The following is a 13,329-nucleotide window of genomic DNA, read 5'->3' on the forward strand; positions in this document are numbered from 1 at the left end:
GTATTAATAAATAATATAGATTATTGAAGTTCCACAATAAACTAGGCAATTTCGTAAATTATTCATTAGTTACCTCTGCACTAAGCTCAGGTTTGTGTCGCGGAGACCGTTTTACATTTACTAATGGCATATGAATCTGTCACGTGGTTCGTACATTGAGGGAAGAGGTATATCTGCCGTCCACTAACTAAAATGCAGCTAAGTGTCAAATGATGAAATAACCGTTTTAAATAGCAAAAAATAGAGCACAAAATTCTCTTTCAAAAACAGTTAAAATTTCGTCGGTTAAAAGGTAAAACTCACTAATAGCCTAATTGGCCAAAGGGAGATAATTAAGATTTTGTATTTTTTCATTATGAAAAATCACTAAAGGACTGGTATGTATTAAAACATGAAGGACACCACAGACTTACTGAATTTTTCTTGTCATAGATGTTCTTCCCAATAAAGCAAAATTGAAAAAATCTAGTTTTTGAACAAAATGTCACTTAATGAGTTTTACCTTTTAACCGACGATTTGTTAACGGGTTTTGACTTATTGGAACTTACCGTAACGATGCACAACTGAAATATCATTAAATAATTTCAATATTCTAAAAGTGGTTTTTTACGATATCTCAGAATAGCTATTATTCACGAGTCTCGAGGCTTTGAGACAAGTGAAAATGACAAATCCGCACGTGTATTAAACATTTAATACGTTTTCGAAAAAAGTACATTGGAAGTAAAATAAAACAGTCTTGTCTGATAAAAATTCAGAGTACAATGGCAACTGTTGCCAGTTCAGCCACATTAAAATTACTATTTTAGTGGCGCGGCGCGTAGCGGCTTCGCGTAAGACTCACCTCTGGTCATTGTTTATACTTAATCGGCCATCTTTATGGAAAATATTTTGGTGTTTTTAAATGTAAGCTGTTGCTTTATAAAACACCTATGCAATTTAGACAAATAAGATGTTTGCAAGTAAATGTAAGTTTTAATGACGTCACAAATCACAGAAATATTAAATAAATATACAACCTCTTTAGTTCTATGTTCAAGACTTGAAACGACAGTAAATAAAAAAAATGGGAAAGTAACAAGCACTAGTGCGAAAAATCCAACTTTCCAAATAAGCCACAGTTAGCGGACGGCATATGTACAACTGAACCGCAACGATAGACAGTAACAGAGCGTCTGGGGCGGCAGGAAGAAGCTGCTGATCGCGTCGGCGGCGGAGGGCGCGCCGCACATCGAGCGGCGGCTGCCGAAGCGGCGCTTCCCCTGGTGCCCGCGCAGCCGCCAGCTGCTGGCGCGCCTCAAGCGCCTGGCGCCCGGCCACGAGGCGGCGGCGGCGCTGCTGGCGCGCCGCGCGCTGCCGCTCTTCCCCAACGGCTTCGTGCGGATGCCCACGCTGCTGCGCCAGGCCGAGTGAGTGTCCGCCCGCCCCGCCCCGGCCCCCGCCCCGCCCGCACCGCGCCTCACCTCTGCCGTTCTCGTTCCAGCCTCAGCAAGGACCTCAAGGCGGGCGAGCTCAAGCGGCAGCGGCTGGGCTCCTCGTCGCAGCCCGTCGCGTCGGTCGCGCCCGCCGCGCCCCTCGCGCCGCTGTCCTTCGCCGACAACATCCACTTCCCCAGCTCCCTCACCGTCACCACCATGAAGCCGCAGCCGGACAAGTGCGACGCGCCCTTCGCCGACGACAAGGACAGGTTCAAGTCCTCCGTGTTCGGCGGCTTGATCAACTTCTCGCTGAGCAAAGATTTGGTCGTCGAAAAGCAGGAGGACCGGAGGAAGGACGCGGCCGAGAAGCCGAAAGAGGAGGTGTACGTTCCGCCGAATAACATCGGGAGCATTACCATTACGCCCGTGCCTTCTAAGGAGAAAATGGCCTTGGAGAAAAGTAAGGAACCTCTGATAAGGATTAAGTCCCCGGCGGTGTTGAACGAGATGGTCAAAAAAGAAAAAGAGAAGGCGCTAGAGAACATCCATAGGAGAGATAAAGATAAACACAAAAAGGAGAAAAATCATTCATCACATTCGATGAGCACGAATAAAGAGAAAAAAATTGATACTCCGTTACATGTAGACACGAGTTACCAACCGAAACATTCGCCGCTCACGCCCAGTCCAAAGACGAAACTCGAGATTAGTCAAAAACAAATTGAGAGCATGAGAATAGCCGAGAACAACATACCTAGACCTACTTTAGTTCCTGTACACCATTCGCCTACGTTCATAAAACCCGATAAAAGGCCTCCAGAAGTGAAGAAGAAGAAAGATATAGTGATACTGTCAGACATAGACCCTTTAAGTGATCTTCAACAAGAACCTCTGGCTGTGGACGACAGTAGCAGTGATGTAGAAGTGGTGGAAGACATTAAAAGTGAAAGGCCAAGTGAAAAAAGTGATTCAGTGCCTTCAAGAGACAAACTCAGTGTGCCCGAAGTGAATCACAAGGACAATAGTGAGAGATATGTTAAAGACAGTGAACATAGGAGTGATAAGTTAGACGAAGCGACAAAAGAGGATTTCGATTCTGTGATGAAGAATTTGAGGGATTTGGAGGTAAGCATTACTAGTTTGTTAATTTCAACTCAGAAAAGACTGACACAATTAAGGAACTGTAGGATTCTCACAGTTCTGATTAATTTTCCCACATCTGGCTTGTGCTTATGTATGCTAATAATAACATTGACTTAGGAATGCGTAGGCGTCACATCCGCTTCAAAGCAGAATCTACAGTCACTCACTTAACTCCTAATGTTACATATATGCTTATTCAAACCTAAGTGGTCTGCACGAGATGGAGTCAACATTTGGAGCTTCCTTACAATGTTTAACGCTGTAGGCTTTCAAATTAAACTGACTGTTGGCTTGTAATCATATATCTTGTAGTGTAACTACGGAACCCTATCATCTTCATCTCTCATTCATCGAGTATATAACCAGAAATGGAGACGAAATGTCATTTAATTTGTTTGAAAACTATTCTGCCATATCATTAGTGTGACAACTGCACTCCGATTGGCTAGCCCGAGTTCGAAACAATTGACGGGTGTCGCCAACTGTTTCACTTCTAATCGTCCAGTTAACTTGAGCTTTGCTATTATGGACGAAAATTGCAAAATTACATATTTAATATTTAGTTACTGGTGAAATGTGATTCTGTTTGTTTTGTAATTACATGTTTTGCTGTTTTTCCACACCACCGAATAGAACAGCACGACATCGTTAGAGATATTATCTTTATTACAATAAATACACAATTTTTTTTTAATATACGGGGACATACACACAGGTCAGTAGTTGGCCTGTCTATATTTCAGTGCAAACGGGAGTTGATATTTATAAGAGCTGTATCGCTAATGTGTTACCAGGAATATATGGCCCTTATTTCGTCTCTATTTCTGGTTATATATTCGATGCTCTCATTATAAGAAAGAGTTTCAACTAATATTTTCTATAATATTAGTGTCTAAATTACTTAAATTTGCTATTGTAAGCTATTTCTTGCACTTTTATGATTTACTCACTTTTCATGTCTGATCTCCCAACCTTGGTATATTCTATTGTACTGATAGTATCTCCGAATTTTGTTATTCGTTTTTCCAATGCTAACTACATACTATTTCATATATTTCACTTTATAAACATATTTATTTCGTGTTTAAATTTTTTATATGTTGACATTGATTGACAGATATGTTACTCTTCTACAATCTATTCTTCCATCGATTATCCTATAAATTATTCTTCCCTTGATATGCAATCTTAGCTGTAGAAGCACTTCCCACACTACACTTACATTGCTCACTCTAGCACATCCTAACACTCTCAGTTTCTTTCCACCCTGACCTTTTAGCTCTCCACCCCCACAGTTGGGAATCCCAGTGAACAGTTTAAGACCATAAGGGAGCACAAGTGCATCAGCTTCTTTGTTACCTTTGATATCAGGTCTGTAGGGCTAACACGGAAGGGCGCGACATGAATCTATGCGAGAATAGCAGTATCTGTCCTCCTAGAGCTACTGAAATTCATTACAAAACTACTTTGGTCTTCTCCCCAAGAGCATTTAAGACAGTCACACAATTGTCCACAATCCTTGATGTGTGGAGACTAATTCTAGTAAGTTAATGATCGTCAAGGTTTTATATAAATGCCTTCTTTATGTAATATATCATCTACTGTACATCTGCAGAAGCGGTTATGCATATATCTTAACCTGAAAGGTGGTTGTGTACCACCTGACTTTCCATTTGTAGCTGAACCTTCGTTGTAGACCATACAACTTACATTGGAACCTGTTTTTGATCATTCTTAAGTATTCTAAACTAAATCGAACTTGAATATGCAATGCGATATATGTACATTTTTCAAGTGCTTTTAATTTCGTTTGTAAAAAAGTCAATTCAGGAATAATGCTAGTGTCCCTGCCCTTGAACCAAGCAAAATTAACCATATTAGTATGGAAAAAAGTTTGAATTCAAGCTGAAACCATGTAAGACATTTTGTTTTATACTATAATAATTTCAAACAATGAAATTGTGGCTCTCATACCATTTCAGCATTCGCAAGAAGCTTCCAAATTCAACAATTCCTACGGCGGAGTCATAACCAGTGGTGAGTATCTGTTCTCTTCTAAATTTTATTGTCTACAACAGATTTCTAAATCTACATACTGCTAAGTTTGAATTTTTTGTTAAAAAGATGTCTTGTTGAATACTTATATATACTCGCAGAATACCTGTCAGCAAATTACAATGTTAGTATTATTTATATATGTCATAATTGTCGTGGTTTAGGTATAGTGCAATGAGAACACTGTATATTCTACGAAATCTTATAACAACTTGTACTTTCTGTTAATTTTAACTACCATAATTATAACTTTTTTATTTAAAAAAACCGACTTCAGAAGTTTGTTGCAATACATCTATTTGCCGAGTTTTATTGATGTCGGTTACCGGAAAGTGCGTGAAACCGGATTCATCCCCTAGTTTACCACCCTTAGAGGTGGAATATGTACTACAAATTTAAATGGAACCAATACTCAGGTACCCTCCAGTACTGTACTTTTCCAACAAAGAAAAAAATCATCAAATTCGATTCACAAATTGAGTTATCGCGTACTTACATACATAAAAACAATACAGTCGAAATAAGAACTTCATTCTTTGAAGTCGGTTAAAATTAGGCACTAGGCGAAACGCAGGACACTAGAAGCGCGGGTAACGTAGCTATACGATCTTACACCGCTAGGTGGCGCGCTCGCGTTTCGTTTAGTTTCCGTACTTATTTCTAATTGTATATGTAATTTGATGCCAGTATTCAACAACCAGACCTTTTTAACAAAAATCACTTTGCTTAATTATAAGTTAGTCAACACCTAGAGTTGAAAAGGAACCACATGACACGGTCTCAATTAATACTTTCTCTATGTAAAAGCAGGACACTGAATACACTCGGATGGGGTGAATAGAACTCTCAAAAAGACTAGTTTTTTATTTACCGTTGAGTATCTGTTCTCTTCTTTCGAAGGTTTTAGACAAGTGCTCTAAATGCAGGATGCAAGATTGTTGAGCGTTAAAACCGAGCATTTATTCACCTAAGGATTAAAAAACATAATAGTTATTACTAGACATGTATGCCAGTGGCATCTGATGGTTATTCGGCCGCCAACAGTGTGATCGTTTTGGCATGTATTTTTCAGGTGTTCCTTAAAAACACTAAAATATTGTTTAAACCAACCTTTCTTATTCAGTTTCAACTTTTTCAAAGAACTATACTCCGTGCGATCATTTATTTAACTTTTGACATATGCATGCCTCCGAAGTTCCGTAATTATCGACTTACAACCATAGACAAAAAATGCAATACTTTCCGGAAACTTTTATTTTTTAATTTTAGTGAAGCGGCGTGCTCTTTAGCTCAGATATTTATTGAGCCAACGGATTATGTAACGAAAATTATTCAAGTTAATAATATATTATAATGAAATGTAATAATTATAATATATTGTTATTGTTTATTGTAATTAATCGTCGGATTCTTCTCCACATGAAAGGGAATCATCACTTGAATCCTAATTTACATCATTATTAAATCTTGAGTACACAAATTGTCAAATGCAACATCGCGATCTCAATCAGACAACATCTTCCTTTTTGAACCAGCTCAAATTCACTATTTTAACTTCATAGTCATAGTCATAATCTTTATTGCATCAATGTTGTATACCCTGTTTCAAATGAATTGAGAGTAAAGGTAAACATTGAGTGCATTGACCCGACCATAGTCGGTTTAGTGATGGGCAATTGTAGAGTAATTTACTAATCAATTATTGAATGAATCAGATCGATCAATTGAATCTGTTGGACTAACATCAAGTGAATTCCGCGCATTTGACCGTTGTAAATTGATTGAAGGTGATACATATAAAAACGTTTCTTTATTTACGATTATTGACATTTATTGTTTAAAAGTTAGAAGCTATCAGTTAAATACAGAAAATTATGAAAATACTTGATAGTTAACAAGTCGCTAAATCGTTTGTAAGCGGTACAGAAATAAGAGTTGGTCAAATGACTTCAAGACGTAAGTTTCTGGTGACTCTTGAGGCAATCACTTACTCAAACTATGATTCACTCAATTGAACTTTTTTCCGTACATCCCTATGCAACCATAGACATTCTAGACTATGGATTGTCAAATCAATCTCAGTTTTCGGCGAAGATTTTTCAATTATGATTTTATAATGCATAACAAACGAATATTGTTGGAAAAAGTAGTGAGATATCTAGTGGAAACCTACAAAATACACATAAAAGTGTTACTTATTCCATATAGTGAGTGATTTCTTCAGAATTTTAACCCAACTGGTTTGTTTACGTTTACTCTCAATTCTATTGAAATAGACTATAGTACATGGTGTTCTAGAGCTAGTGACGGTATATATAAAATTCTTCATATATAAAATCAATTGTTATAAAAAATCGAATCGGAAACGCATTAGGACATCACTAATTGATTACAATTCGAGTTGTCAAAAGTTGAATAAAATGGTTGGACGGAGTAAAAAACGCTTTTATTTGAAATATAGTTTACGGGTCGTATTCTAGAACTCTACTCAATACTCAAGTCAGGATTGCACTGGAAACACAAGAACTGGAAATACGACCCTAATGGCAGGGACTTGAGTACGATTTCGAGTGCTTTAAACCACACTCAAGTCCTGATTTGAGCATTGAGTAGAGTTCTGGAATATGACCCTACGTAACGTTTCCTTCAATTGTACAGAATTATTGTATTGAAGTAAATAATTAACAAAGTATTTGATAGTTAATTAAAATAAGACAAAATCTACCCCTATCAAATTTTTCTGCGGTGACAGCGCAGCGCACATGTCTATGTGTTACCATGAACCAATTACTCTTGAGGGCTGCTAATCGCGAGACTGCGTAGTCGGATATTTGGTATCTTTTGGTACACCAGATTTCGCGACGAGTACCAAATAGCTATTTTTGTAACTATAGTATCGGCACGCTACGATGGACGTTTTGACGTTGTCCGCTCTTCAAGTTTCGTAATAATTCGTAACTACGTACTACGAAATTGATGTACATTGTTGTCAACAGTGAGGTGCAGTAAAATTTATAGAATGTATAATTTTACGACACAGCATTTGTTTATCGAAATTCGAATTTAAAAACAATGAAATCTAATACGATCGTCACTTATGGGATCGCTGGCCAGCACAACTTCTACCTCCGGCAAACTCGCGTCAAAGCTCGATGCAAAACAAAGCAGTTTCGAATAGACGATATATTAAGTAAATATTTCTATTTTCGTTTTATTAAAACTTTTTATCAGCTTCCCCTTGCAATACTAGTTATAAATCTAAAAAGTTATAGATGCGACTCGCATTTGATTATATTTTTTTTCGATAGTGAATTGAGTTTTGACTTCACTATTGTAATCTGTGAAAACGGCCATCATAGCGTGCCGGTACTGTAATTTGCAACTTATCAACGATACTCTTATTTCTAGTGATAACAAACAAATCAACTAGATGGCGCTTATTCCACATATTTTAATGGTAGTACCGGTTATTTTTTCACTTTGTTTAGTATTAACACCATCTACCCATAATAGGAAGCGTTAATTTATGAATGACTTTGTAACACGCAATGCCGTCTATAGACTCGCATATTTGTCAAAATTCAGAAAATAAATTAGGTTCATGATCTATATTTGAATAATATTACAATGAAAAAATACTTGCTTCTTATCAGTGTTGCCACCTTGCCCAGGGAGGAAATAGCTAAACCTAAGTAAAAAATGTTGCTAAATTCTAAGACCTCAATTCTGATAAAAGTAGCCAAAAGTGGCGGAAGAAAAGCTATATGAGATTGCTACTTGCTACTACTGTACTAATTATAAGTCCAAAAGAATATCATAGCATCTTGTGATGTTGAAGGTCCAGCTTCATTTTCGTTTTTTTTCTAGTTGTTTTGTTTTCCTATTAGTTTTAAGATGTTATTTGGGATTGAGTAAGTCGCACATGTGTCATTATTTTTCTCCAAAAAAAATCTCTGATCCTTAATATTTAATTTACGGTGAGCTCATGACAGAAAAAACTCCACTTCAGCGTTAGAAAGCTGTCATTGCGAAAACTTACAACAACATTAATTTGTTGCATTTTTAATGGCTATTCACTTTTGGTTCAGAAATTGTCTGTAAAAGCATAACTTTTATTAAAGTGTATATAGAATAAGCTAATAATGGTAGCTAAAATGTTTTAGTCACCAAGTTTTTTTTTGTAGCTAACGATTCCGTAAATGTGGCTAAAGAATCTAGCTTAAAATCGGCTGAAGTGGCAACACTACTCTTATATTTCATATTAAAGATGAAGATGATATGCACGGCCATTACATAATACGCTCCCGGACACGTAATTCGAGCCAGCTCGCATTTTCAGCACTAAATGCCCTACGCTTATACAATGTTTGATTGATCAAAAACTATTAAGCAATTTTGAAACTAGTATACATAAAACCTTTTTGGAATTTTGGATTTGCAAAACCGGGGAAAAACGTTTTCTTCGACGATAACACTACTTTTGTATTCTAGCCGTTTAAAACAAAAATGCGAGGTGGTGCGAATTATGTATCCTGAAGTATGTAAACCACTTTCAGGCTATTGATCAGCGCCATCTTGATGTAAGACGGCGTTTTGACCTTTTTAAAGTTCCTGTCTGTAGTATGGAAATTAGCAGTTATAGCGCGCGCCTCCTTTGACCATAGACTGACTTCTGTCAAATAGATGTCAGACGGATTTGTCTTTTACGCGCGTAGAGGGAGAATAAAAAAAAAGAATAGAGAAGCTTCTCGCGTATACTGAAAAGGGATACCAACAGAGTACCTATAAATTCTGGGTTGTCTACTTTTAAAATTTTACCTCGTTAAAGAAATTGAAATGAAAATGTAGCCGTAGTAGCCTAATGGTTTTTGACCTACTGCCTCTCAAGGCAGAGGGTCGTGGGTTCGAATCCCGACTCGCACCTCTGAGTGTCTCGGAATTTGTGCGAAATTTAATTTGAAATTTATCATGAGCTTTTCGGTGAAGGAAAACATCGTGATGAAACGTTGAAGAAGGTTCAAAGTCCTCGGAAAACGTGTGCAGTCCCCAACCCAAATTGGGCCAGTGTGGTGGACTGTCGCCTAAGCACTCGCCTGAGAGGAGACCCGTGCCCAGCAGTGGGACGTATAAATGGGTTCATGATAATGATGAAATCTGCCGAGTCTAAGGAGGGAGAATCCGCCAGACCACATTTAGCTTGGTAGAGTTTTAGTAACCAAATAAAACAATTAAGACAAATCATTACTTTTTATTGGCCCTTGAACAGTATTAACTTAGTATACATATTTCGAACTGAAAAAGTATTGAAAAGTAAAAAAATACAATATTTAAAATGACCCATAAATTGGGGAAAAAAATTTTTACATTATTTATTTGATCTCTCTTTCTCGCGTATCATAACCACTGCTGGTAGAAGCGAGATAGACATATTTGACAAAAGTAAGCTATTCTCCTTATTTTAGGAGGTTTATACGATGCAAACAAAAATCTTTTAATCAAGAAAAACTTCAAATATCATCTAAAATACATGAAGTCGTAATATTCCAGGCTTGTAAGAGTATTTCACTAGTAATTCATACAAGAAAATTCATTGATTGTAATGAAAAATTAAAACTTACGTGTGGAAGGTTATGTTGGGAATTTTTCGTTCCGTACGGCTTTTACAGCCTAAAATACAACAATGCACCATTATTGCAAGCTGCAATAATTGTCAATTACTACAAAGGAACGGTTAGTAACTTTGTAAAACACTTCTTAAAAGCACAAACACATAAAATCGATGCACATCAAACGCTCGGAAGGATTTGCTGGACTCAACGAGCGTTGAGTCATACAACCAAAACCGCATACGTAGAACGGGACAAAAAATAATATTGTTTTCTCGTTTACTCCGATATGTCTGTGCATAAATCTGTCTCGCTTGTACGGTTTTTATTATTTATAGATCCCCTCTACCCAATTCTCCCTCTACGTTTACGCGCCATCGGCGGTCTTTCTCGACCAAGGGTCCCAGAACCCACGAATCAAGGAGTCTCTCGTACTAAACAGTCCTTTTGAGTTATTGGTATATGGTGTTACTGATAGGTCTATTTTTATCGCTCAACAATTTTGGCCCACACATTTTTGCATATAGATACCATTTATAACTAGAATTTCTTCCGTGTAGCAAAACGCGAGAAGTCTTCCAGCCAATCGGCGTTCAACTCTCGCGGATCCATATTCGGTGATGCACGCTCCGAAAAAGACAAATTGTGAGTTATGAGGATATATCATTTCACCCTCATAACCGCTTGTAGATAGAATATAGTCGCTTTTTTTTGTTTCGTTTCCATTTTAACAGATTAACAAGTCAAGAGCGCCTTGAACGTTACTGTGAGACGACGAATGTTTGCGTATAACTTAAATTAGGCTTACCGCAGACCTTGAAGCAACGCGGCAATGCCGCGGAAAAATGTAAGGAACAATTAGTGCTCTTGGTATAATAAAGTCACGTGTAATCATACATCGAAAGTGCTTTTATCACTTGAAAGTCTTAAAAATAATACGAAAACAAATTGTGTACACACACGGTTATTTTTAAAATACTAGACCTTAAAGGACTAAATAGTTTACGAACGGTCTTGCGTATTTGTTAGTGTTGTACAAATAACACTATAATGTACAATTTTGTAACTGTCCTATTTAAGCAAAAAAGTTATCAACTAAATAGACGCCGCAAGTGCATCTGCATGAAAACTCCGATGACGTCACAACCGCTTTGGTGATAGCAACTTCGGTGCTAAAGCGATCGATTAAATCGACGACGCAGACCCTGCACTAAAGAAACGTTACTTATATAGTTAAATAATCTCAGTACCTACAAAGCACTAAAAAAACCGACTTCAAATATTCGTGGAATTACATCTATTTGCCAAGTTTTGTTGCAATAGGTTACCGGAAAGTGCAAAAAAACCGGATGCATCCCCCTAGTTCGCCACTATATGCGACTTAACACAGGAGATAATAAAAATCGGTGCTCACTGCTTAAAGTGTATTGAGAGAAAAACGCCTTTAGTTGGAGCACATTAAAAACGTCCATTAAAATAATTGCTCCTTATTATAAAAATAAGTCTTCATGCGTAAATAACCACCCTTAGAGGTGGAATATGGACTGTAAACTGACAACCGGTACAATTTTCTAAAAATTTCTATTTAATACCATTTTATACTATTTCATACTCCTCCGCGTTGCAAGAAATTCCATCTTAGATACATTTAATTTTGGCGCCTGAATCGCCTTCATTGAACTTGCAATAATTTCTGACCAGATGCTATACAAACGACGCAAACAATTATTTTCTTCATCCTGTAAAATTGTCAAAATTGAGATAGTACCGGTTGCCAGTTCACAGTCGATATGTTCTTCAAAATTAAATGGGACACTGCTGAGGTACCCTCTTTCCAACAAAAAGAAGCTTTATCCAAATCGGTTCACAAATTCAAAGGCCGGAGTAATAAATAAATAATACCAGAATAAGTTGATGCACTGTATTGTTTTGAAAAAAATGTTTGTCCCTTAAAAAATTAAAGATTTGTAGTTAAATTTTTAATCGACTTCAATGGTAAGGGCGCGTTCAAATTAGTCGCTGTTAGCCGCGCTGCAGCCGAAACGATGTACGAAAATCGAGTTGAAGAATTTATAGACAATGCAGAACAACACCTTGCAATATGGGATATCAGTTCCGCCAGTTATTCTAATCGACTGGAAAAAAAGGCATGGAAAAATTGATGTCTAAAATGTATTGACAATTTTGAAACTAAAACTACAAATGAAAAAAACATAGCAGGTTGTGAGTAATTTTTAATATCTATACGTGAAGTGTGTGCCCCAACCACCACCACCCCAAATCGTCAAATCGTTCGAATCGTCAACAATAAAATTACAAACACAACCGCCCGCGGTACTTACATCGGCAAATGAACCGCACCCGAATGTAAATTCTTGTCGCGGTCACGCCAAGTTCGCTCTTCGCGATACCTTTATCGCGGGACAAAATACCGACAACAATCGGGAACGAACCGCGAATGCGACGCGAAGCCGCGACGAATATGCGAATGCGATGCACACTCATGCTTCGCGGGTAGGGTAGGGTAGGGTGGAGAGACCATAAGCGTTTTTATATTATATTGGGCACGTGAATGAGGTACACTTGCGGCGTCTATTTAGGTATAAGGCCTGTGAGTGCTATATAGTATCTGTTCCGACTAATTGTCATAATTAGTATAGCCAAAGTTTTCATAGTAACGTTTTTTTTAGTGATAGTACAGATTTAAGATGTCCGGCTCTTTCTTGACTTTCCTGTTAGTCTGGGTTGTATAATATTAAGCTTCTCACTGTTTACCATTGCACCCAGTTATAACTTCATTTAAAATACCGACTATTCAGTGGTGGTTTTAATCATTCCATTTAATATTCATATTATCAAACACTATTCCCGTTATTCACCTAAAGCGGAGAAAAATATACATAGATATGTTTAACCAACGGAGTGTCTTTATCGGAAATGAAATTTGTTTGATTTGTTTGGTACAACGTTTACAGGTTCAATATAATATATTATATTGAACCTGTATTATAATATATATATTATATTCAATATAATATATATATTATAATAATTCACGGCTGCCTTGTGACTTGGTTTTGGCCGTTGGGTTGTTCGAAAAAACAAA

At 37.3% G+C, this 13,329-nt stretch overlaps 1 protein-coding gene across 1 annotated transcript in view; it reads left to right on the plus strand.

The window, feature by feature from the left end:
• LOC113236297 overlaps positions 1–13,329 on the plus strand; it is a 40,426-nt gene that overhangs the window by 21,333 nt on the left and 5,764 nt on the right. Inside the window, exons 7-10 of the mRNA XM_026472308.1 lie at positions 1,189–1,410; positions 1,485–2,544; positions 4,545–4,599; positions 10,784–10,868. Of these exons, the coding sequence (XP_026328093.1) occupies positions 1,189–1,410; positions 1,485–2,544; positions 4,545–4,599; positions 10,784–10,868 (1,422 nt within the window). The remainder of the gene's footprint in view (positions 1–1,188; positions 1,411–1,484; positions 2,545–4,544; positions 4,600–10,783; positions 10,869–13,329) is intronic.

This window comes from Hyposmocoma kahamanoa, unplaced genomic scaffold, assembly GCF_003589595.1.
Source record: "Hyposmocoma kahamanoa isolate Upper Pololo Valley unplaced genomic scaffold, ASM358959v1 91, whole genome shotgun sequence".
NCBI lineage: Eukaryota > Metazoa > Arthropoda > Insecta > Lepidoptera > Cosmopterigidae > Hyposmocoma > Hyposmocoma kahamanoa.